This window comes from Typopeltis vanoorti, chromosome 2 (genome assembly GCF_054136105.1).
Source record: "Typopeltis vanoorti isolate ZY-2024b chromosome 2, IOZ_Tvanoo_1.0, whole genome shotgun sequence".
Classification (NCBI taxonomy): domain Eukaryota; kingdom Metazoa; phylum Arthropoda; class Arachnida; order Uropygi; family Thelyphonidae; genus Typopeltis; species Typopeltis vanoorti.
Window position 1 is genome coordinate 25471075 of NC_143550.1, and position 24195 is coordinate 25495269.

Below are 24195 nucleotides of genomic sequence, written 5' to 3' on the forward strand. Positions count from 1 at the left end.
AGCCTTTTAGCTGGAGAGTACGAATACGAAAACCACTCAGCCAACTAGGCTGGCAATGATGCCTTTAAGAGTCATGGTAAACATGAGAGAGACCCAACATTTCTTCTTCTTGAGGGTACAGCTTTAAAAAGGTTATTCTATAGGCCAGCAACTAGAGTATACTGGACTGAACCTAATGGAAACATTCAGGAAGCTTTCTGTTCAACTAGTGAATAATGTTGAATAATTCCACTATTTTTCCAGGTGTGAGTGGAGGGAGTGTAAGTAGTGGTATACAGGAGAAGGGCACTACCCCAGTTACAAGTATATAAGCATAGTGAAATTCTTCATGTATGAGCAAAGAAAAAGAAGAATTTATTACATGTTTCATTTCTTTCCCAATTCCAACTTTATTAAAAGAGAAATCTATGAAAAGTTAAGCAGTGATAAACAGAATGCATACTGGATGAGGTAAAAATAGTGATATTCATTCCAGTTTCAGCGATGTTTATTTCCAATCTAAAACTACAATCTATAAATGTTGGAAGTTTTCTATAAATCTATAAAATATATAATCTATAAAATTTACTTCCAATCCAAGCATGGGTTGAAAATTCAAGCATGGGTGATAAAAATATGATACTGTATGAGGGTCAACATTGCTTTGTGAAGGGTCAGTCATGCCTTTGTAATTTACTAACTTTTTATAAGAGTAACGCTGAGTTGGATAAAGGAAATGGCTACACAATGATTTTGCAAAGACATTTCATAGAATACCACATGGAACTCTGTTATGCAAATTAGAACAAATAGAGATGGATATGACACTGGTTAAGTGGATAGGAGGGTGGCTGCTAGACGGATATCAAAAAGTGGTATATGGAGGGGCAGAATCGATGCAAAAACAGGTGACCAGTGGTGCTGCAAGGTCCAGTGATGGGACCATTGCTGTTTAATTTGTACATAAATGATATAGGAAATAACCTGAAAGGAAATATTCAGTTAGTTGCTGATGATGCGAAATTAGGTAGAGTAATAGTTAATCAAGGCGATGTGGAGAGCTTGCAGGATTTTAAATAGGCTGTCAGTATGGGCAAAAGTTAATTGGTGTCAGTTTGATGTTAAGAAATGTAAAGTTATGCATTTTGGGATAAATAGATTACAAGTCGTGTATCACACTGATGGCACTGTACTCCAGGAAATGGATAAAGCTAGAGATTTAGGGGTGGTAGCAGACAGAGAGTTAAAGTTTAGGGACATATTGCTAAGATTGCTAAGGTAGCCCATAAGATTACTTGGCTATTGAAGAACACATTAACAAGTAGTTGTTATTCCTCTTTATAAGACCTTGATACATCCATATCTGGATTACTGTGCTCAAGTCTGGTCTCCTGGATTTCTTGGAGATATGAGGAAGTAATGGAGAAGATTCAGAGGTGAGTGACTGATGGTGAGTGGTTTGTGGAATGTTCCCTATGAAGACAGATTGAGTGTGTGTGGATTGCAGAAGTTGGTTGATAGGAGAAAAAAAAAAAAAGGATGTGATAGACACCTTTAGGTAGTTTAAAGGGTTTTATAGGATTGATGCAGGGGAAATGTTTCAGCATTTGGCTGGAGGGGACAGAACAAGATGTCATCCCTGGATGTTGAATAAAACGTACAGTTAGTAGAAGTGTGAAGACCAGACTTTTTGCTTGGAGAGTTGTGAATGAGTGGAATGGGTTGCCAGAGTCAGTTGTGAGTATTTTATCTGTTAATGGGTTCAAGGAGGGGTATGATAGATTGTGTCGATAGTTTGGATCTCCCATGATGAGTCTTCGAACTCCAAAAAGGTGCCCATACAATAATAATATCTTTTTTGTCTTCATCAGAATAGGTTTTAAAATAAGGTGATCAAACTGGAGTAGCAAAATTATTTTTTTTTTATGTTGCTCCCACCCACGAAAAATTGTTTGCAAATCTGTACTACATTTGGTACAGTGGGCAGGTTAAAGATTTTTTTGTATCAATTTTATCTGTTTTTTGTATTTTTAACCTACTTTTTACATAGCCAGAAACCCTGCTATAGAGACCAAACATGCAACTCTTTTTAGGCACTTCAAGGCAGTGTTCTCACACAGGGTGATGTGATGAAATTTATCTTCCAGCTAAAGATGACTGTAGACAAGGAAGCAACACAGATGATTTTGAAGAATTATATTCCTGAAGCCAAGAGATCTCAGTATTTACCTCATATCATAAATAATTTATTAAAAAAAAAAAAAAAAATAACTAAACCCATAATTAATATTTTTCAGGAAATAACAAATTAAAATATTAATTATAATAACTAATTAATACTTAACTATATTTTGGCAATGTTATATTGCCATCATCAGGGATCACAAAAACAACGGGGCCTCCATAGCTCAGTCGGTATAGACGAAGCCCTTTGGTCGGAAAGACCTGGGTTCAATTCCCATCAGCGAAGTGAGGAACCTTAATCTGGTCTCTTTCAACTAAAGGTGAATTAACTGGTCTCATATGAGGGTAAAGGGTTTTCTCATCTGGAAACTCGGTTTTTCGTCCCTCAAAACAGGCAAACCGGCCTGTGAACACACACATACAGATCTACAGTCATAAAATTCATATTTAATCCCTCATTAGGAGGGCTCAACCAGTCCTAAGAACGGCTGAGGATAGGAGAAAACTCCACATGAAATAAAAACAAAAACAATGATATGTGCACGCAGGCACTAATACTGTGCAAATGAGGCCGAAGAAAGGCAACCAAAATCGGGGCTAGAATCCTAAATGGTGTTCCCTAGTGGGCTACATTAGTGGTCTTGGCCATTGGGCTGAATATCTGAGAATGGGTGCTTCCTAAATTTGGGACAGTCTCAAGCTTTTCAGGGCTGAGGCAGATTGGAGGAATAGCCTCTTATCTTTGTATTTGCTGCAGTATAACAGTGGCCTTCTTCCAGCATCTATTGTGGTGGGTGTCCAAGGGTCAGCAAATCCTGAATGGCTGTAATGGTGGAACTGGATGTAGTCCTTGTGTTCAGAAATTCTGATATTGGCTGTCCTGCATATTTAGCCATAATAGGATAGTTTGCAACTGCAAAGAACCTGGTTTTTGTGATCCCTGATGATGGCAATGCAACATTACTGAAACACAGGAAAGTATTAATCAGTTATTAACCCCTTAACATACAAAGACGTCTGTGACACGTCTTTTGTTTATTGCCTATTTCCTTTCAGCCGAGAAAAGTTGCCAAAGGCGTGTATCAGCTATTTCATTTGCGTTTACACAAATTAATCATTATTTTTCAAATAATGATGAATTTGATCTAGCAAATCACCCTCCCCCAAAAAATTGGCAGAAAAATGACCGCTTTCTGATTTTTAATTGGTACATTAAGGGGTTAATTTAGTATATGTAACTTTCCTAAAAAATATTAATTATGAGTAACCAACGTATAAACCAATCTACCAAAATAACCAAACCCAATCAAAAATAAAAGCAACAACAAAAAAAAAAAAATATATATATATATATATATCTCCCCACAAACATCACTGAGACATTTTTATTCTTTTAAAAGTTTCAGTATCCACTTCACCAAAATTAATGGATTTAACAATAATATAAATTATCCGAGCCAGTACGCTCACCTCAAAGTGTGATGCAGAGAATTGTATAAGGTGAACTTACAGCTTACACAATTTTCATTCAAGGGCAGCAAACATGCATTTATTAGATTTCATATTTCATGTCAGAGAATGTCATACCTTGAATTCTGTTTGATTTGCTCTGGCTCAAACTTTCCTTACTAAATTTTGTGCATTCATGCATTGCTCTCCAAATTCTGATAACTATGGTGACCCCTGATTATTCATCTATATAACTAAATTCTTTCAAACCCAAATACTCAACAGTAGGTTCACCATCCTTGGAAACTTCAACATCCACAACTCAGGGATGGCTTGCCTTCTTCATTTCCAGTGCTCAGGCTAGAAGGGATGCTGAAGTATTTGTTGTTAGCAATGACCTAACACAAACATCCCATCTACCACCAGATAATCCTCACCATCCTACTAACACACTCGAAATTTTTTTAACAAGTACTCCTTACAAATACATTGCTGCTGTTAATACTCCACTTGATAACTCTGCCCATAATTTCATTCAAGTTTTCCTTAGTCTGGAACTCAATTTGCCAGCCATTTGCCCTTTGGCATTATAAGCTTAGATGCAGAATGAGAGGACCTCTGTATGACTTCTTTTTCACAGTTAAATAATTCTTACTGGAATAACAGCCTTCATCCACCATTCCACTCAAAGTTCCTGTCCACTACCTAAGTCCTCGTTCTTCAACAAATGTACAAAGCAGTCTAGTGACTCAAGGTCAAAACACCAGCTGCTAAAATTCACCAACAAATCCAGATGAGAAAGAAATATAATTAGAAATAGCTCAGACACCAATAAGTTGTCTGATACTGATGATATACCTCCTACTCTGCAAAAATCTTGAGCTGCAGAATTAATATCTATCCGATATCTTATGGAAGCTGAAGAGTACACATCTAAAATGAATAACTTACTAGATGACACTAACACTTACTGCTTACTCAGATCTGACATGGCAGACTCATATCTAGACAATAATTTAATCAAAAGGTTCATCAACTAACCTGAGGAAATCAAAAAATGACACTTCCAAACATCCATTTGTTGTGAGAATTTACAGAGCTCAAACATATATAAAGCAGAAGGTACCTTCAAGACCCATTGTAGATGTCATAGATTCACCTATCTGAAATCTCTCCAAACACCCTTAACAACTAGTAGCACCATATATAGGTAAAATAAAATCCTTTATATAAATATATATATTATTATTATTATATACAATAATAACCTTATAATATAATAACTTTAAAGTTATTATATATATATATATAATATATACTTAAAACGGTCATTAGGGCAGTGAACCGGTTAAATTATTTGAATCCCACCACTGTATGTGTATATGCATATAAGTTCAGATTTCATTGAAAAAAATGAAAGAACTAGTGATAGAGCCACTGGATCTTCTAGCAAGTCTAGATACCACAAGTGTCCCCAGAGAAGAAACTTGACAATGCTTCAAAATCTTTTTACTCTGGACACAATGACTGTTTAAACATTGCAGAGAAAACATTTTCTTCTGGTTTCAAGAAAATACTTTGAACAATACAGTTTTGTTACAGGCTCACCTCTTTCTCCTCTGCTAGCCAATTTTATAATAAATCATTTGAAAAGAAAATCTTAGAATAGTACTGTCAAAAACCAAAAATATGACTATGTACATACTTTCATCGTGTGGCCAGCTCTGCAGGGAGCAACTAGAGGAATTCAGTCTACCTGAACAACCTACATCCATGCATAAATTTCACTCTTGAACTTAAAAACTGTGCTCTACCATTCCTTGACATACTTTTGGATGTCTCCAAAGAGAAAAAAACTCATTTAGGGTTGATTCAATTCCTATTGATTTTGATACATTAAAGATCTCTTGCCATTTAACTTATATCATAAAACTACCAAATAAGCATACAAACTAGTAGAGAAGGGTTTATGAAGTTTTTTTCTCAGCTTAGAATTATGTGGACCTTTATACTAGACTTCTCAAGAATCCATTATCACTGCAAAATTAAATCAACAAAAATCACACTGAAACTGATTCACAATCATCCCCCTGATAATAATGTGTCCTCTGCTGAAAACACCAAGAAACCCTGTAACATCATTGTAGTGACAATTCATGACTAGAATGGGAGCTTAAAAAAAAGAGCCATTATCCAAACTTTGCTTTCTCTTAGAAACAGTAAAAAAGATGATTGATATCATTTTGCTATCCAAAAATCAAGCACAGAAAAAGCTGTCAGTGCCATCATGTCAGGAGATTCTACTCAATGCTCTCTGGCTGAAAATCTTTCTGTCCCACTCTGTCAAATTCACGAGCCATCACTTTTGCTCGCCTAATGTCACCAACCATTCTAAACATTGACTTCTCCTTGAATGATGATTTTCTTCAGTTCAACTACTTTCCTAATAGTAAAGTTATTTTCTTATAAAATTTTAATTTTCATAAACACATTTTTAATTTTGTAGAGATATTTGTTATCAATGATCTTGAGCAAATTGCTCACAAACCTAGCAGAATACCAGATAACCACAACCATTCTCCAAATACCCCAGATCACTTCCCAAGTAATGACTTGGGTCATTACTTACTAATGATCCAAGTACACCATGATCATTATAAATCCTCTAGATAATTCAAAATACAAACTAGTGTTGTTCTATTCTCCTGTGGAACAATATTCTGACAGTTGTTCTCAATCAAGAGTTGTATGACATTAAGAATGCTAAGTAAAATGAACTTTGTAACTTCTATATCACATTCCTTTTTAATCGGTTATTGTTTCAGCCTTCCAATCCAAACATATGCACTGAACAATTAACTATCACTGAAGTAGTCCTTATGGAGACATATATCCCTCTTCCATTCTAAATTTTCATCCCTATCAATGCCTCGATTCTCCAAAAGGTGTGCCAAGGCTGTAAAAGAGAAAAACTGGCTTTCATCCAATCTCCATCTTCCTTTACTGCTTATACCAATGCCAAAAACAGCTAAAATAAAACAAAAATTGATTATGTTAGAGTCAAAAACATGGAAAATGTATTGTGTCGAAATGGCAGTCATGCCTTCTGGTATGCCAAAGCAACTGGCTATAGCTTTTGCCCAGCAGTGCTCCTGATACACGAAGATGGTTCTATTGCATCATTAGCAACATAGAAAAAAGCTATTCTCCTAGTTTCATACTTTCCTCAAATGCATGCATAACTGAGCTTGTAAATGTCTTCACCCATTTCAAAAATTCACTCAATCTTGTCCAAATTAGATAACAAAAAAGTCTAATGATTCTGATGGCATTTCTCCATATGTTCTGAAGGTACATTCCAGAGTTGACTCCTGTTCTGTGTTGCCTTTTTATGCTTATTCCATTGGTATCTATCTCGTAGTCTGAAAATTAGCCTATGTACAGACCATTCCTAAGAATGGATGACAAATCTTTGCATCAAACTATGATTATTTCTTTCACTTCAATCCTCACTTAAAGTAATAGAGAGAGAACCAGAAAATAATTAATGTCTATAAGCAAGCTGGCCTGATGAAGTTTTGCCAGCCTTAATGCACCCTGCTGTTTATATCAGAGACTTTAAATTCCTATGATATTAAAGACACTAAACTAATAAATGATTGCTAGTATGGATCCTGTCACTGACTATTAACAGGATTGTTGTCAAACTCATCAAACCAACTTTTCATTCTCTGCCTTCATTTCCTACCTATGCTCTTTGGAACAGTCTTCCTCAATGACTATAATCTTCTGGTCTTCAAAAAACAACAACAAATTCCTTTCTTCCTTTAATCACGTATTCACACACGTCACTGTTGTATCATAGATCTTAGGAATTCTCATGTGAGGCCGATAAATAAAAATAAAAATAAAAAAAATCTGGAATACTGCTCACACATTTGGAGTAATTACTTAAAACATCCCTATGTGCATGATGCTATCCAGAAGAGGCAATTCCCTCTCTAACAGATTCACTCTCTCCCATAAGACACTATCTAAGCCTTATGCCTCTGTGGATATTTTCATGATGGACAAAGTTCTGCAGAACTGGAAGCATCATTCTTCCAAGAATGTAAGAACATGAGTAGATGACAGTCATTACCTATTTACTGTTCAGTTTCAAAACTACTAAAATTTTCTTTCTCTGCTTGCATCCCAAGCATCTCGGTGCTTTGGAACAGCCTCACTATGTTTTTTTCCCCCTCCTACCAAAGACTGCAGCCTTTAGCTGCTCAATCAATACATTAACAGGTTTTTCTTTTGTCTTATCCTCTTGGCCACACATATAGTTACTGATGTGCAATAAGTTTTTCAACCTTTCATGTGTGAATGTGAAATACTGAGAGAAAGAAACAAATGAAAAGAAGGGAGGTGTCACATAGAAGGCCTAGGTCTTAGCAACACAAACATATTTTACTTTTTACTGGTAATTCAATAATAAAACAAAATATTAATTTCAGTTCAAGACTGCTATGCCACCTCACTTGATTACTTTATAAAATATGTGCATCTCTGTGGAGTTTGAGTGAATAGTTTTAAGTACATCAGGAAAGAGTAGAAATCTGAAGCATTGGTTAAAAAAACTTGACAATGCACATCATGAGTGATAATGACAAGAGATATCATAAATACAGAGAAGGAAATAGTAGAGTAACACAGTAAAAACCCTATGGTAATTATCCCACATGGAACAGTTATACAGCTTTCATTCCCTCTCCATCCCCAAAAAAATTCAATATGTTGAAGCTTCTGAATACAAAGATTTATACTGGGTTTAGAGAAGACAGTATAGATGACATTTCTCTCATTGTTACTTTCAAGGGATGACAGTATGTTTTTAAATAAGACCAGATGAATAATAATAGATATCCCCATACTACTATAGAATTATAAGTTTGGCAAATAAAGGTGAAATAATATCTCCACTTAGGCTTTTAAACAGAAAATAACTAAATTTATAGAGTAACAGTTTTCATTTGAATAACATTGATTGACACAGGTTTAATGAACTCAGTTTCTGCAATGAGGAAAAACCACAACTGAAGATAGTGAGACTTATGAAAGGATAGAGCAAATGGGAATGGCTAATCATTGGAGAAAAATATCATCTGATTTGATACTTCTCTCAGCCAATTTTAGATTTAATCTCACTAATAAAAAATAAGAAATGCACTGGAATGTAAAGACAAATCTAAAGAGTTTTTAGTAATACACAACACAGGAGTAATCAGTAAGTAAATACACTGTAATCAGCGAGTATGAAAGCTGTATTCCTTATAAGCATTTTTTTCTTAGTGATTAATAATTTTAGATCATTATAAAATCATTTTAAAATACTTAGAAATACTTAAGCTTAACCACAGGAACAAATAAGCAATAGTTTGAGTAAAAGAGTTTCATTTAAGTAAAATAGTTCAAGTTCCATAAACCAGCCACAGAAGCTTTAGATAAGATTATGTAATAATTTATTCCAGGTCAATGTCAGAAAGTTATTTTGATATTAATATAGTTGTCTATCTTCAAGTTATGGATAGCTAGAATGAAAGAAGATGGTTTGAGATTTTGAGTGAAATGGGTTGTGACAATAACAGCTTGATAAATTGGATCAAGAACAGGAGCATAATGGATAACTTGTTTTAACGATATTAACAGCACCAAATGAACAATTTTATAAAAAAAAAAAAAAGATGTTTATTAACTGGCTTATATTTTTCCTGGATTTAAAACCAACGTCTTCAGAGCTTTCGTTGTGCTCTGAAGATGCTTCATTTGATGTTGATAATACTTAAAAAAGTTATGAACAATGTTCAACACCTAAGCTTGCCTGTTAGATTGAGGAACATTATGGGGATCAGTTATGGAAGTGGATACTGATTCATAAAATGCAAATAGATGCTCAGAAGACTAACTGTCCATAATACTTTAAATGATGGGCCTATTTACAATTAATTTATCAGCAAGATTAAAATAGTTAAGATACACCAAGGTAATCTTAAGAGAGTGGAATATCAATATTACAAAAATATGCTCAACATTGTGGACCAATACGCAATGCCAATAAAAAAATTAATTCAGATAACTAGCACTTTAGTACAAGTATAAAAAGTACAAGAATTCCTCAACTTTACCTTCGTAGAACTTTAATTTCATTCTCAAGAGAATCTTCTTTGCCTTTTAGTGCTTTTTTATCAATGCATTTGATAGCACACATTCTGTTTGGATCCTCTCGACTCTCTGCCAGTACCACTTGAGAAAATGCACCTCTAAATTATAAATATTATGACATAAATAATATACAGATACTGTTGAAATTTTATAGACAAAAGAACTCTACTAAACTAGGATACTTAAACATTTTATTGTGTTAGTAAACACACAAGCATATTTACAATTATTTAATCCTAGAACAAGACTGGAACAATTAGAACAATCATGTGAATCACATTTTTATGGTACTTCAGCTATATTTGTTATCAAATCCAATTACTGTGAAAATAAGCGCTTTTTTGTTTATTTTCTAAGTGCCTTGCATGAGTTTATTAGAACATTACAATTTCCAAATTTATAAGAGACCACCATTAGCAACTTCTGATTTTATCAATTCCATTAGTATTTATTACCACTTTTAAAGTACGTAAATATATTATTATTCCCTCCAGATGACTGGTCAGAAACAGTATGAAAATGTTGACCTTGAATAATATAAGATGGCATGATGATGCAACCATCTATGTGAGAAGAGGGTACTTAAAAATAAATTTTATTTATAAAATTTTCACCAAATGTACTGCAGGCATTTTCAATGAAGATATAAGTGAAATCATGAGATGGTACAAGCTGGGAACATTAGTACACTGCCTTAATCAGACTGCTATTCTACAACAGCTCAGTATTTCACAGCTGCACTGATAACTCTTCTGTCATATGTGCTTGCACTTTTCTATCATTATTCATACTAAAGATAACATATCCAGCCAAAAATTTTATAAATAAATAGTTATTTTTAGGAAAGTGATTTTTCTACTTGCCTGGCTGACTGAGTGAATAGCATATTTGCTCTTTAACTCAGAAGTTGTGAATCAAGAGAAGTAACCTGCTTGGATGGCAAAATAATAGAAAGATGTGAAGTCAGTAGGAATTTTTAAGATTGTTAATTCAAGGGGATATTTGGGAATACAGAAGTGATGTCAAAGCTGGCCAAAATATCAGGACTTATTGAAATTTAAAATTTTGATACATGCCTTAGAAATAGGTAAATTTTTAATGTAAGAAAAGGTATAGCCAGCAAAGAGATTAAGAAATTTTGCTAATTGTTTGGATAATCCATAAGAATGGAACTCATAACATTTACTATGGACGGATGTCTGCAAGTATTATCAGGTTAGTGGCTTTTAGGCAATCTACATATTGGGGAGAAGAGAATTAACGATTTTAGTTTCTTAGCAATTTTAGAAGGCCAAGAATTTAACAATATTTAGCCTTTCAAGACACCTAAATAACACACCTAGCTTTTCTTCTAAAATATACAGAAGATTTACTCATATGATGAAAAAATAAAATCTCCGCACTATCATCAAATCCCACTTTAAGCTAGCTGCCGTTATCTGCTTCCCAACTCCTCCCTTTCTAAGTTTCTAGTACAGTCATCCCTCAACTTACGTCCGGGTTCCATTCCATCCGGCAGGACGTAAGTTGATATATTAAATCAACACAGTTATAGGGATTAAGGACTTAACAGTAATAAGTACATATATTGTCATTGTAATTTTTAAACCTTATTATAAACTGTACTGTGTATTACTGCTGCTATAAAACAAGAGAATAATCACCCAATTATTTGCCGTGGCAAATAATTTTCCTCCGTAATAATTTTATCCAATTTCTCCACAAACTCCTTGGCAGTCTTTTCATTGGAACTTGTGGATTCACCATACATTTTCACATTATGCAGTGCAAAACACTGCTTGAATCTCATGAACCAACTGGAAGAAGAGTTGATTTCATAGTTGTAATCGGGCCCTGCTTTCTTCTTCAACATGTTGAAGAGACTTCATGCATTAGCAGTTATGGTCACAGTGTGCTAAGGGGTATGAACTTTTGGTTCAGGTCCTCTATCCATTATGCAAGTAGCTTTTCCATACCATCGATAGGACCTTGTCATTGCTTTGTCACTATTGTCGATTTAATGGAAGCAGATTCTTTCACAGCCTCTACGATTTTATCCTTATTTTTCAAAATAGTCATCACTGTAGAATAGACCATCCGAAGTATGTGCGATCACATTGACTGGGTTACAGCTTCATGTTGCTTTATAACTTGCAACTTCGTTTCAAGATCAATTGCTCGCCTCTTTTTCTGTGATTCTTCACTGGGTTTTTTGATTGTGTGTGTAGGGGACATGTTGCACAAAACTTTGCGATATATTTAACAATAAATACACAAATAACCCGTTTCCCAAAACACAAAATCAACAGAGGAACTGTTGAAGATGTGTGCCGACTGTCGAGGGAGGTTGCTGTTGCCACTGTAAATGCTTTACCTTAGGCTCATTTGCATCTTGTTCAAAAGTATACCCGAAAATGTTATTTATTCCCTTATGGAATCACGGGCGTATCTTCGAAAGGACGTGACTCGAATAGACGTAAGTCAAGGGATGACTGTATATAAATTGGGTGTTCCTTGCGTAAGCAAATGGACCTACTATGGGCAGACTGGAGATCAGCTATCTAAAAGGAAGAACATAAAAAATAAACCTACATCATACCCATGTACCTGTCAGGTATAGTGGGACGTGTTGAAACCATTCACAGAATCAAACAGAAAAAAAAACATATGCTTTACTGCAGTAAAGCACTTTTTTTTTTTTTCTGATGCTAATGGCATTTTTTTTTTCTGAATCTGCAGTTGCCCTTAAAATCCAACCAATTTAAATAAAATATTATTATCATTATTATTTGACACCTCCAGGGAGTCCAAGGACTCATCGAGGGAGGGCACCTGCTCTATAACTCCGTCTCCACCATTCAATTATTTTTTACCAACTGACCTAAGTGGAGAGCGTATCTACTCTCCAGCCTTTTAGCTGGAGAGTGGATACACTCTCCACTCGGCCAACATCTAAGATATTGTAAACAGTATTACAACACCAAATGAACTAAATTATAAAAAAAAGATGTTTATTAACTGGCTTATATTTTTCTGGATTTCAACCCAACATCTTCCAAGCACACACAATAAACTCATGTTCATAGAAACCTCATCACCTGCTGCAACCATGAGTTTTTGGCCATTAAATTTGAATGCCTGCTTGAAAAGGGATAACAGCACAATAATTGTAACAAATAATGAAGAAGGTAATATAACATATTTATTTTTGATTAATATTTGACTCTTTTTTTAATACAAGATGTGACATAATTAGGAAATGACAACAAACTTGATAAATTTGCAAATATTTCAAAATGGAGTGGACAGTGATATTTTTGCTGGAAAAACAATTACTGGTATCAAAATTTAGTTCAAGTACATAGTTTTATTCAAAGCAAAAAATTCACTTTTTTGCTGTTTAGTACATCTTGGGTCTTCCTCTTGCCTTTATTACAACTTGGCATTAGCAGGGCATTGACAAAATCAATTTCCTGATGGATGCAACTTTCAATTCATGGTTCTTATAATGGCTTCCTGGAGCTCCCGAAGTGTTTGCGACTTCTTCTTGTGTATTTCAGTCTCCATTTGGTACCACAAATTCTCAATGGGATTGAGATCTAGGTTGTTTCCTGGCCAATGAACACTCGGTTCAGTAGTCACTGAATCGAGTGTTCATTGAGTCATTTATTAACCTGCAACAAAAACTAAACTTTTTCACGTACTAAACTCAATTTGTATGGTATATTTTAGGGTTATAATAGCATTACTTACACTTTTTGCGCTATGACAAGGGGCAGAGTCATCCTGAAAGAAGCAGTTCACCATTATGATAAAGTGGTCTCTGAGAGTAGGCAGCAATTCCAAAAACTTTTTGTACACTTGTGCATTCACTAAATGTTTTGTGAAATGGAAACAACCAACACCATGATACAACATGTAGCCCCCAGATCTGACTGGCTGAGTATTTGATTGTTGACACCAGATAGTCAGGGTTCAATTTTTCCCCAGATCATCTTCGAAATGTCTGCCTTCGGCGCTGCAGGTTTTTCTCGTCAGAAAAAATTACTCTTTTCCACTAATGCTCTTTGCATCAACTTAACAGCCAATCTCAATTTTTTGGTTAACAAGGGCTTCTTTTTAGGGTGCCTGGCTATCAGTCCCTGTTGAATGAGTCTGCTCCTGACAATTACAACTCCGGTTTGTTCTTCCCAGTCCTGTTTCAGTTCAATAGAGGACACACTGATTACTGAGGCAGAGCTGCTTTAGAACTCAACCTTGGCATTGTGTAGACAGTGGCTTTCTTCCTGTCCCCTTCTTCCTTTCAGCAAATCCAGTTTCCTTTGTTTTCGACAGCTGTACCACAGTAGATTGATTACAGGACACCCCTTTTAGCTATTTCATGAGAGGAACAGCTTTCTCTATTCAAAACTTGAATCACATTTCTTAAAGGTGTTAAGTGCAAATAACTAGCCATAGCGATCTCAGCACAAAAATACAAAACTAGCTTTTGCCGTCTATTTAATAGTATAAAAAATTCTGACACAATAGCATTCATTAATATACAGAATTATAATATACAAATTATACAGAAACCCGTGGGAATGACTGATGATGCAAATCGGGGAATGACCGATGATGCAATACAATGACCATTTAACTACTAAAAACTATATTTATGTAAGGTGATGCAGTTTCTATGAACACATCTTACAGGTAACACATGACAATGGGTACACTGTCAACAAATACAATCCAAATTGCAAGAGAAGCAAAAGATCCAAAGTCCTAATTTGGCACCCTCTAATGTTGTAAAAAAAAAAAAAAAAGGAGAAATATTTCGACTATGTAGGAGTTGTCTTAAGATAAGTCTCCCAAATATTCAGGTTAAGAGAATGCATCATAGTCTTGGCTGACTAACAATAATCTTTTTGACTTGTAACGACTTCTGTATAAGTTGTTAGAAAAACAATGTAACGTTACAAGTTACGTTGTGTTTTTTTTTTCATCTAATCCTGTGTGAAGAGGTGTCTAAAGCAGGGGTCAGCAACCTTTTCCCAGTCATGGGCCACATTCAACTTTTATTTTTAATAATCAGGCTGCAAGCGTTTAATTGTGAGAAAATAGTGAGTAAAAAAAAATACTTAAGTTATCAATTTTTATTATATCAATCTTAAAAAACACGGAAATATTTAAAGTATGAGATATGAAACAAGCATGAAAATGAAACTCAATGAAAAATTATTATCATAAAAGCAAAGTAATATAGTTTATGTCACAATATGTGTGTCTCCCTGTTTAATGTGACTTTTGTGATTGTTTTCCCTTAGCCAAACAATCTATATCCACCTTATAACCTGAGGTGCAAATTCGAATCGAAGCATGTAAAAAATGTTCAGTCAGTCGAGAAGAAAATTAATTTTTTCTAAAACTCATGTCAGAAAATGCTTGTTTGCAAATGTATGTGCTTCCAAATGCAACTATCATCTTTGCGAAACTGATTAATCCTTCAAATTTTTTTGGTAAGCATCAATAAAATGTTTGGATATTTTCTAACGAAAATAAGTTCTTTAATGTTTCATTGTGTTTTAATTCCAAAACTTCCAACTACAGATGGAAGTTTTGGAATTTGGTACATCATCAATGTAAACATTAAAAGGGTTCAAAAATAATCGCATTTTGATGCTATTTTTATGAAAATCCACAAATCTTGTTGAAAACTCTGTAAATCTTCAGTAATACCAACAAAAGTTTTCTTTTGTGTTTGCCATCCATAATAGTTGATGTTATTGAATTACAGGGTGTTCGGGATAAATTTGACATATTTATAATTAATTATATTTTTCCGTAAGTTACATGTATTAACACACACTTCTCTTCATTTAAAAGGTTGGACCCTTCTTCATTCATATACAAGATGTCAGAAAGGATGGATAGCTGGAACCCACCTGAATCATGGAAGAGAATAACTTGTATCATGATGATTCGTGCCGGCCATCAAAATAAGGATATTTCGACTGCTGCCCAATGCTCCCTGAATACAGTAAAAACAATCAGGCATGAACTAGAGACTTGCAATGGTGACTACGAGGATGTAGCAAGAAGAAAGATCCCTAGCAGACGATCTGATTGCGTTCGTACAGCAGAATTCCTCGCAAATCTGCAGGAACAGGTGTTGAAGAACCCTGGCATTGGAATTCGGGCTTTGTCACGTGAAATGAATGTTGCAGCCTCTACTATGAAGCTTGCACTCAATGAAGACCTCCGCTACTACTCATACAAGCGCCGCAAAGGTCAGCTGCTTACAGAAAAGGCCCGTGAAAAACGTTTGATAAACGCGAAGAAACTTCTAAGCAGAGTGAAACATCCTGCGGAACCACAAACAATCTGGTTCTTTTCCGATGAGAAAAACTTTTGCCAGGATCAAAAACACAACACGCAGAATAACAGATGGCTTGCATACAGTACAAAGGACATTCCTCGTGTAATGCAGACTAAATTTCCCCAAACTGTGATGGTTTTCGGATGTGTATCCTCTGAAGGCAATGTGATGCCTCCGCATTTTTTCCAAGAGGGCCTCAGGTTGACTTCAGATGGCTACGTGGAGTTGCTAAACACTGTAGTCAAGCCCTGGATAACAAGGGTAGCCAATGGTAGGCCGTATGTATGGCAGCAGGATTCGGCCCCTTGCCACACCTCTGGGAAAAGTCAAAAATGGTTGTCTGAAAATTTCTACGACTTCACCAGTCCAAATGTTTGGCCTCCAAACTCCCCAGACCTTAACCCCATGGATTATTTTGTATGGGGCGCAGTTGAAAAAGACACCAATCGCACTTCCAGTAATACAAAAGCCCAGTTAATGGATAAAATTAAAACAGTTTTTGCGGCCCTTCCCAGGGAGACTGTAGCATCAGCTTGTTCGAGGTTCCGAAGCAGGATTGAAGCTGTGATCGATGCTAATGGTGGTTATTTTGAGTAAATCTTGTTGATAGTATTGTAATTAACTCTGCCTGTAATGTTTTTTGTCAATTCATTAAATTTAATAGATACAAAGAAGATTTTCTTTTTCCTTACGAAACTGTCAAATTTATCCCGAACACCCTGTATATTAAAAGACGGACCAGGGAACGCGACTGCAAAAGTGCGCCAAAATTTCGGTTGTAGTCGGATGAAGTCGCCTTTGTTATCCCCACTCATGATGACTTACACAGTTAACTCGTGCCAAGTTGGGATATCACAAAGCATAGGTAGAAAATTATTTATCATATTAATAAAATGTATTATTTAAATAATTCAACATATGGGTCATATGCCATGTAAGTATGGTCAACCTTTTATGGGCTGCCAAAAATGCACGTTTGGGCTGCATGTGGCCCGCCGATTGCCGATCCCTGGTCTAAAGCATGGTGTGCCCGTCCGACATACCATAACACACCTACCTAAGCAGCCAGCACCCAACATTCACTTCACAGTAAAAAAAGAATCTAATAACTGTTTGCGTTTGACACATTAGTCATCCAGCTTTCAGATGATTCACTATCTTTTTCAATTTGTAGAAAGCCAACACACACACACACACACACACACACACACACACACACACACACACACAAGAAGATATCCACATAAACAATTACATCATCATCATCCAGCCATACAGTATGGTATTCTAAAAACATTTGCATATAGAGCTGGGGCTATTTGTTCTAATGATGCTCTTTCGCTTTCCTGGCCAATGGCTACAACTCCTACAAAATAGACAAAATACTACATGGCCCTCTTACTTCCAGACTTCCACACAAGAAAAAACACCATTAAACCATTCTATTTCTTATGTCTGAGGCACATCAGAAAGGATAGCAAAAGTAATAATAACATATAACCTTTGAACCATATTCAAACCATGCATTCACAATTAGCAACTCTGATATGTTCTCCCAAGGATAAAATCCATTCCCTAGCATATTGTGGAGAGCAGATCAGAGTTATGGACAGACAGGAAGATCTGTTAATATCTGCTTAGGAGAACAGAAATAATACTTTTGTTACCATTATTACGGCAAGCCTGGACTGGCAGACCACACTTTGGACTCCCATTCATACAAACTAGATTTAAAAAACAAACAAAAAAAAAAAAAAACATGTACTATATACAGAAGTTGTTAAAGGTAAGAAAGATTATTTTTAGAGTTAGCCATAGCTATGATGCAGTATCCTAACCTGAACAAGTATGGTTCAGGTTAGGAGACTGCATAGCTGTCTCCTAACCTGATAGGAGACAGCTATGCATAGCTGTAATACTTCTTTTTTGCAATATCGGAGAGCACCAAATTAGGACTTTAGCTCTTTTGTCCATTACAATTCGAACTGTTTCACTTACTGATTGTCGCATGTTAGCTGTAAGCGTGTTCTGAATATGTTGGTTTGAAATCCAACATATTCAGAACATGATGCACCTGAAATATAAGCCAGTTAATAAACATCTTTTTTATAATTTAGTCTGTTTGGTGTTGTAATACCATTAAAAAAATAATAATTTATGAATAACATTTAACACATAAGCTTGTTCCATTAGGTTGAGTAATTCATAAGTACCCTAAGTTACAACCTAAGCTACTGGGGGGAGGAGCTTTTCCTAGCTACGACTCTAAACTTTAGTTCACTAAGTTATGCTTCTTTAATCTTTGTTACAATTTATACTGCATCCAAGAAGATGTCTCTGTGATACAGATGATACTGAAAGCCATTAAACTGTTGCTTAATCCATTCCTTCTGTTTTCACTCCATTAAATATTCAACATGAATTCTAACCAGCACCTAATTCATGCTTTGGTCATGAGAAGGAAACAAGCAAGAGAATTAGTGATGGTTTTGGGGACAAACAATTCAAGAAGGCATAAGGAGAATATAACAGTATAGTGGGAAAGGTTGCCAGTATTTTCCGAAGTATGACAATGATGAGTTGAGACAGAGAGCCAGAATCATGAATGGTATACTGGCAGAGCTGGCATATATTTGAGAGAAAAATGAAATTATACAGACATGCCAAATTGTATCTGAATAGCTTTGGAGTGAGTGAACTGGATGCTAGATGGGAAGTACAGTGTGTGTGATGAAAGCAAGAGGTGAAGTGAAAGATCAGAAGAGTGGTATTCAAGAGACTGACGTGCTTGGCAATGGAAACAATAGTAGTGCGAGAGATGAATAGAGAAAGGGAATGTAAGACGAACAGGGAAATGGAAGGAACCAAGGTGAACAAGGAGGCATGGCATAGACAGAGTGGATATTAGGAGTAGTAGTGAATTTATAATATAGGGATGATCAGCACAGAGAAGATGGAATAGATTGGGATGTGAGTGGGGTAGTTGAGACTGAGTGGATATATATGATAAGCAATAATAAAGGTGATTGGGCAAGGGCAGATGTGGTGGGAAAATCACAACCAAGTGGCTTGGGTGGGACTGGTTAAAGACCTAAAAGTAACTGCTGTGTTTATTTACAAATGCCAGGGGTATCAGAAATAAGGATGATAAAATTTTTTCACTCATTGAGTTTACTCATCACAAACTCATTGGAATAAGTGAAACATGGTTGAATGAAGATGATATCGTAATGGTAATTGAAATGGAAGGTTGCAGTGTTTTTTGTAAGGATAAAAAGCACAAGGGAGGGGGTGCTGATGATGGTAGTAGGGGAATTATGTCCATATAAGGTAGACATGAAAGAGGGAAATAGTGGCAATGGTTTTGAGGTAGTGTGGTATGAAGACCTGTGAGGAAAGGATATATGTGCACGTACAAGCTGGTGATTATGACAAGCTTGGGAGACAGCTTGGAGCTATAGCATGGAATAAGCTGAGTGGTAAGGAAATAAATGTTGCTTGGGAATTGTCAAAGAAATACATCATGGCATCAATGCGTGAATGTATTCTGAAGGTCAAAAGGCTGAATAAGGTAGGTGTAAAATGAATGTACATGGGGATTAAGCGTGAAATCTGGAAGAAGGCACTTTGGAGGCAGCACAAGATGAATAATTGGAATAATCAGTTAAATGAAGAGTATAAAAGACAAGCCAGAAGAATGACTCAGTTGGTAAGGACAACAAAAGAGTGCAGTGAAAGCAGAAATTATCAAATCAGGCAATGAAAAACCCTCGTGAATTTTTTTGATATGTGGCAAGCGGAAGGAAGAATGACTATGGTAAGATGCTGTTAAAAGACGAAAGTGAGAGATTGTCCTATTGCCATATTATCAATATGGCAATAGAACTTGATATCACACTATGTGTCTTGAGGGAATGTTCTAGGGAGTAATCAGCCTTGGCCTACTTGGCTAACAGGAGTTTTGCAACAGTACAAGTCCCAAATGTGGTGATAAGGTTAAGGTAACAAATCATATGCCAATCTATATATTCTTTGTCTGTTAGCATGGGTGTATCAAAAGTAGGTCATGTTTTGAAAACCACTAGTGTCCAAAAGCCAAAGACAAACTACATTTTTATCTGTGTATGAAAAAATTTTCATAACTACAGCCAAATGTGGATATAAATTTGTTGCCAGCTACTACTAAATTATATTACACAAATAAATGTGTTATAAATTTCTTACAAATCAAACTTGCAATATGTTTTTGGCAAAAATTACAAATTTCCCAAGGATGTAGTTAATGAATTAAAGTACAGTATCTACAGAAAACTATCCAGAGGGACATTTCAGTAAGGAATATGAATACCCCAAACTGCAATGCAGCTCTCACCACATCATACCATACTTAGCACCAAGTGATTCTGGAGTTCTTAATGCAAACTGGCCCTCCTTCGGAGCAAGGATTGGCCTTGTTTGTTTTCTGGAAGGGAGAAGCAGTGTATCTCCCTATTGCCTCCCAAACATGTTCTACTGGGTTAAGATCAGGAGAGCAGACTAGCCACTCAATCCTTGTCATCCATAAAAATGAATTCTTCGTCTACCTACAGCACCACGAAATAATCGAACATGACACTGAGGAACTTCGTTGCAACATCATTTACCAGTCATAGTCCCTTTCCCAGCATTTGTAGCTTCTGCATCCATTAAGCATAATGCCTCCCCCACCATGACCCCAGCACCACTGTCTCTCCCACTTCAAGAATATTCTCGTAATGATAAGCAGTACCACTTTCACACCAGACCAAGTGTCATCTAGAATTGGAGGAAAGACTAAAACAACTCATCTGTAAAGAGTACATTAACCCATTGGTGTCTTGTCCACTTTTTATGGATGCAAAACCACTGAAAACATGCTCTACAATGAGCTGTAAATAAAAGGACATAGACTACAGGCCTTCGGGCAAATAGGCCTACTTGTCGCAGATGTCTAGCCAAGATATCTGAGTACCTGTACTTGAATGGAGCCAACTTGCAAACTGACCTGACGTGGTGTGTCGATTACATTTTGCTGTTATAAACCAAAACTCCATTACATGCTTCGATTCATCCATTTCATGACCTCTTAGCAAATGTCTGGAACACATTCCACTGGTTTGAAATGCTGCCAAGAGCCTGGATACAACGCTATGTGAGATTCTAAACTCTCTGGCAATATCAGTAATTCTGCAGCTTTCTTCAGGCTTTCCAATAAATTCTTCCTCATGTGAAATCATCTAGATAATGTCTTTGAAACATTACAATCCAAATCTGCAACTTTGCAATTTTATTCCTTCATGAAAAGAGCTTTCTTCAAACACGATTTGCTTAGCGCAGCCTTTCATCCTGATAAGTGCTACCATGTGATCCCTTTGCACACAATTCGAAAATATGCATACCTGCTTTCTACTTGAAATCATCAATTATAAAAATTGCCACAAGTTGATTCATTTGAATTTGTGGACGAACACCAATCTTCAGAAACAGTGTTTGTCTTTAGGTTTTGGACACCAATGTATAATGAGGTGATGAATGCATTGGACAAGGGTGATGCATAGCATGATGTACTTATATTTTGCAAAGGATTTTGAAATTGCCATACTACAATTTGGTCACTAAATTGAAGCAAATGGGATTGGATGATAGACTAGTAAGTTGGATAGATGAATGGCTATCGAATAGGTATCAGCAATCTGTACATTTGGAGGGGGAGGATCTCAAAAGAGGGAAAAAAGTGTGCTGCAAGAGTCAGTTTTGGGAACATCATTATTTAATTTATACACAATCTTGCCATAAATACCGTTACAACTTCTGCACATCCCCACACTGCCCACAGAATTTGAGCATGGTTCTGTTAGTGGCACAGTGCACAGCCAACATTCACATGTTTATCAGTAGAGAGAGCTGTTTAGTTGTATGGACTAACATGCAGAAGGGAGATTATGAGAACTGCAGCTGTAATAGCACTTCACAAGGTTGGAATGCAGCCACCTGTTATCTTCAACATGCTAAAAACACTCGGAATCAGTAGGATGTTTTGTGTATTGGACTATTAACTGTTATAATGATACAGAAGATGTATCTGACCACCAAAGAACAGGTCAACCACATTGTATTAGAATGTAACAGATTGTGAGAGCTGTGAAGGCATGCCTCTGCTGTAATCCTGTGAGAACGCAGAAAGTGATGTTGTGAGAGATGAACGTTTCACAGAGAACAATGTCACATGTACTAACTAATGACCTGGGGTGGTAGCCTATCATCATTCTACTGGACACTTCTTAACATTACAACTTATGCAGCAGAGGGTGATAAAATCAAAGGCACTTCTCTGGTGGTACATGAACGACAGACACAGATATCCTCTGCACTGATGAGAAGATTTTCACCACTGAAGAGTCATGTAACCGCCAAAATGATCTAGTCACACAGTACATGCCATAGCACCCGGGATTCAGAGAGGTCATCACCCCATGTCAGTGATGGTTAAAAGGGATTAAAACCTCTCCCAAAGTATATCGACACCATGCTAGAACCTGTGGTATGGCCCCTGAACAACACCCTGTTTCACGGTAGGCACTGGACCTTCCAACAGGACTGATCTGACCACCATTTGAAGTCCAACTGATTCAGATCGGAACTTCCAGACAGCTAAACAGATTGTGATATGTGGTCGGAGGCAAATGTATCCGACCACATATCACAATCTGTTTAGCTGTCTGGAAGTTCCGATCTGAATCAGTTGGACTTCAAATGGTGGTCAGATCTTGAGAGAGAGAGAGAGAGAGAAAAATGAAATGACATCATTTCATTTCTCTCTCTCTCTCTCTGCAAGAAATGACATCCCAACATCACCAGCCTGAAGGTGGATTTCGAGTGAGCAGTGTCAGCGTTTCCGTTGGATGTTGTGTGTGCTACCATCAATATTTGGCCTCACAGACTTCGGGCATGCATGAAGACAAAAGCAGGGCATTTCTAACGTTGAGAACTGCTATATACGTTACACATGTGTATATAACATATGGTTTATGTGCTGAAAGATGTAAATGATTTACTGATAGATACTTGAACACAAACCATAAAGGTTTATGGTTTGTGTTCAAGTTGTAACAGGATTTTTGGCTAGACCAGGTATATTAATGATATTGGGATAGGTTTAACTTATGATATACAACTGTTTGCAGATGATCCAAAACTGAAAAGAATGATGAGGAATCAAGCACGTTGGGTCCTTACAAGAGGATGTGAACAGATTGTATGAGTCGGCAACAGTATAGAACTATCAATTCACTGTTCCCAAGTGTAAGGTTCTGAAATTTGGCAGGCAACAACAGTATGCAAAGTATACACTTGGTGGGTAAATTTTGGAGGAAGCTGAAGAGATAAGAGACCCTGGAGTGATAGTGGACAAGGGTCTGAATTTCAGCGATCACATGCACAAGTTGAGAAGGCATCACGTCAGATTATTGCAATGATGCAAGGACCTTAACTTTTAGGAATAAAGTGGTTTTAGTCAGGCCTTGTATGGATTATCATGCACAGATATAGTCCCCTGGTTTTCAGGTGATGAGGATATGAGAGAGTTCAGAGAAGTCTCACTTAAGTCTAAACTGGTCTTTGGCATGTGGGATATGAGCAGAGATTGAGGGAATGCAGTTTGCAAAGCATTGTGAATGGGAGGAAGAGAGGAGATACAATAGAGACATTTAAGTTGGTAAATGGTTGTTACCAGGTTAATGTGGAAGAAATTTTTTGTGGAATGGGGGAATGGAATATACCTGGATATTCCATATATAAGGAAGTTGTATAAGGAAGATGGGAGTGGGTGGGTGGGGGACATAAGGATTAAGTTCTTTGCATGGAGAGTGATTGGTCTGTGGAATACTCTACCTGATTGTGGTGAATACAGATATGTTGAATGAATTTAAAGCACAGCTTGATTGACTTCGTAAAGTTCTTTGCATTCAATGCTCTTTGAATGTCTGGGTATGAATCCTGTC

At 36.4% G+C, this 24195-nt stretch overlaps 1 protein-coding gene across 3 annotated transcripts in view; it reads right to left on the reverse strand.

The window, feature by feature from the left end:
- CaMKI (Calcium/calmodulin-dependent protein kinase I) overlaps positions 1-24195 on the reverse strand; it is a 281064-nt gene that overhangs the window by 206874 nt on the left and 49995 nt on the right. For all 3 annotated transcript variants that reach the window (XM_090404109.1, XM_090404092.1, XM_090404100.1), the window contains exon 2: positions 9780-9914. In XM_090404109.1, the coding sequence (XP_090260235.1) occupies positions 9780-9862 (83 nt within the window). In that variant the 5' untranslated portion in view covers positions 9863-9914. The remainder of the gene's footprint in view (positions 1-9779; positions 9915-24195) is intronic.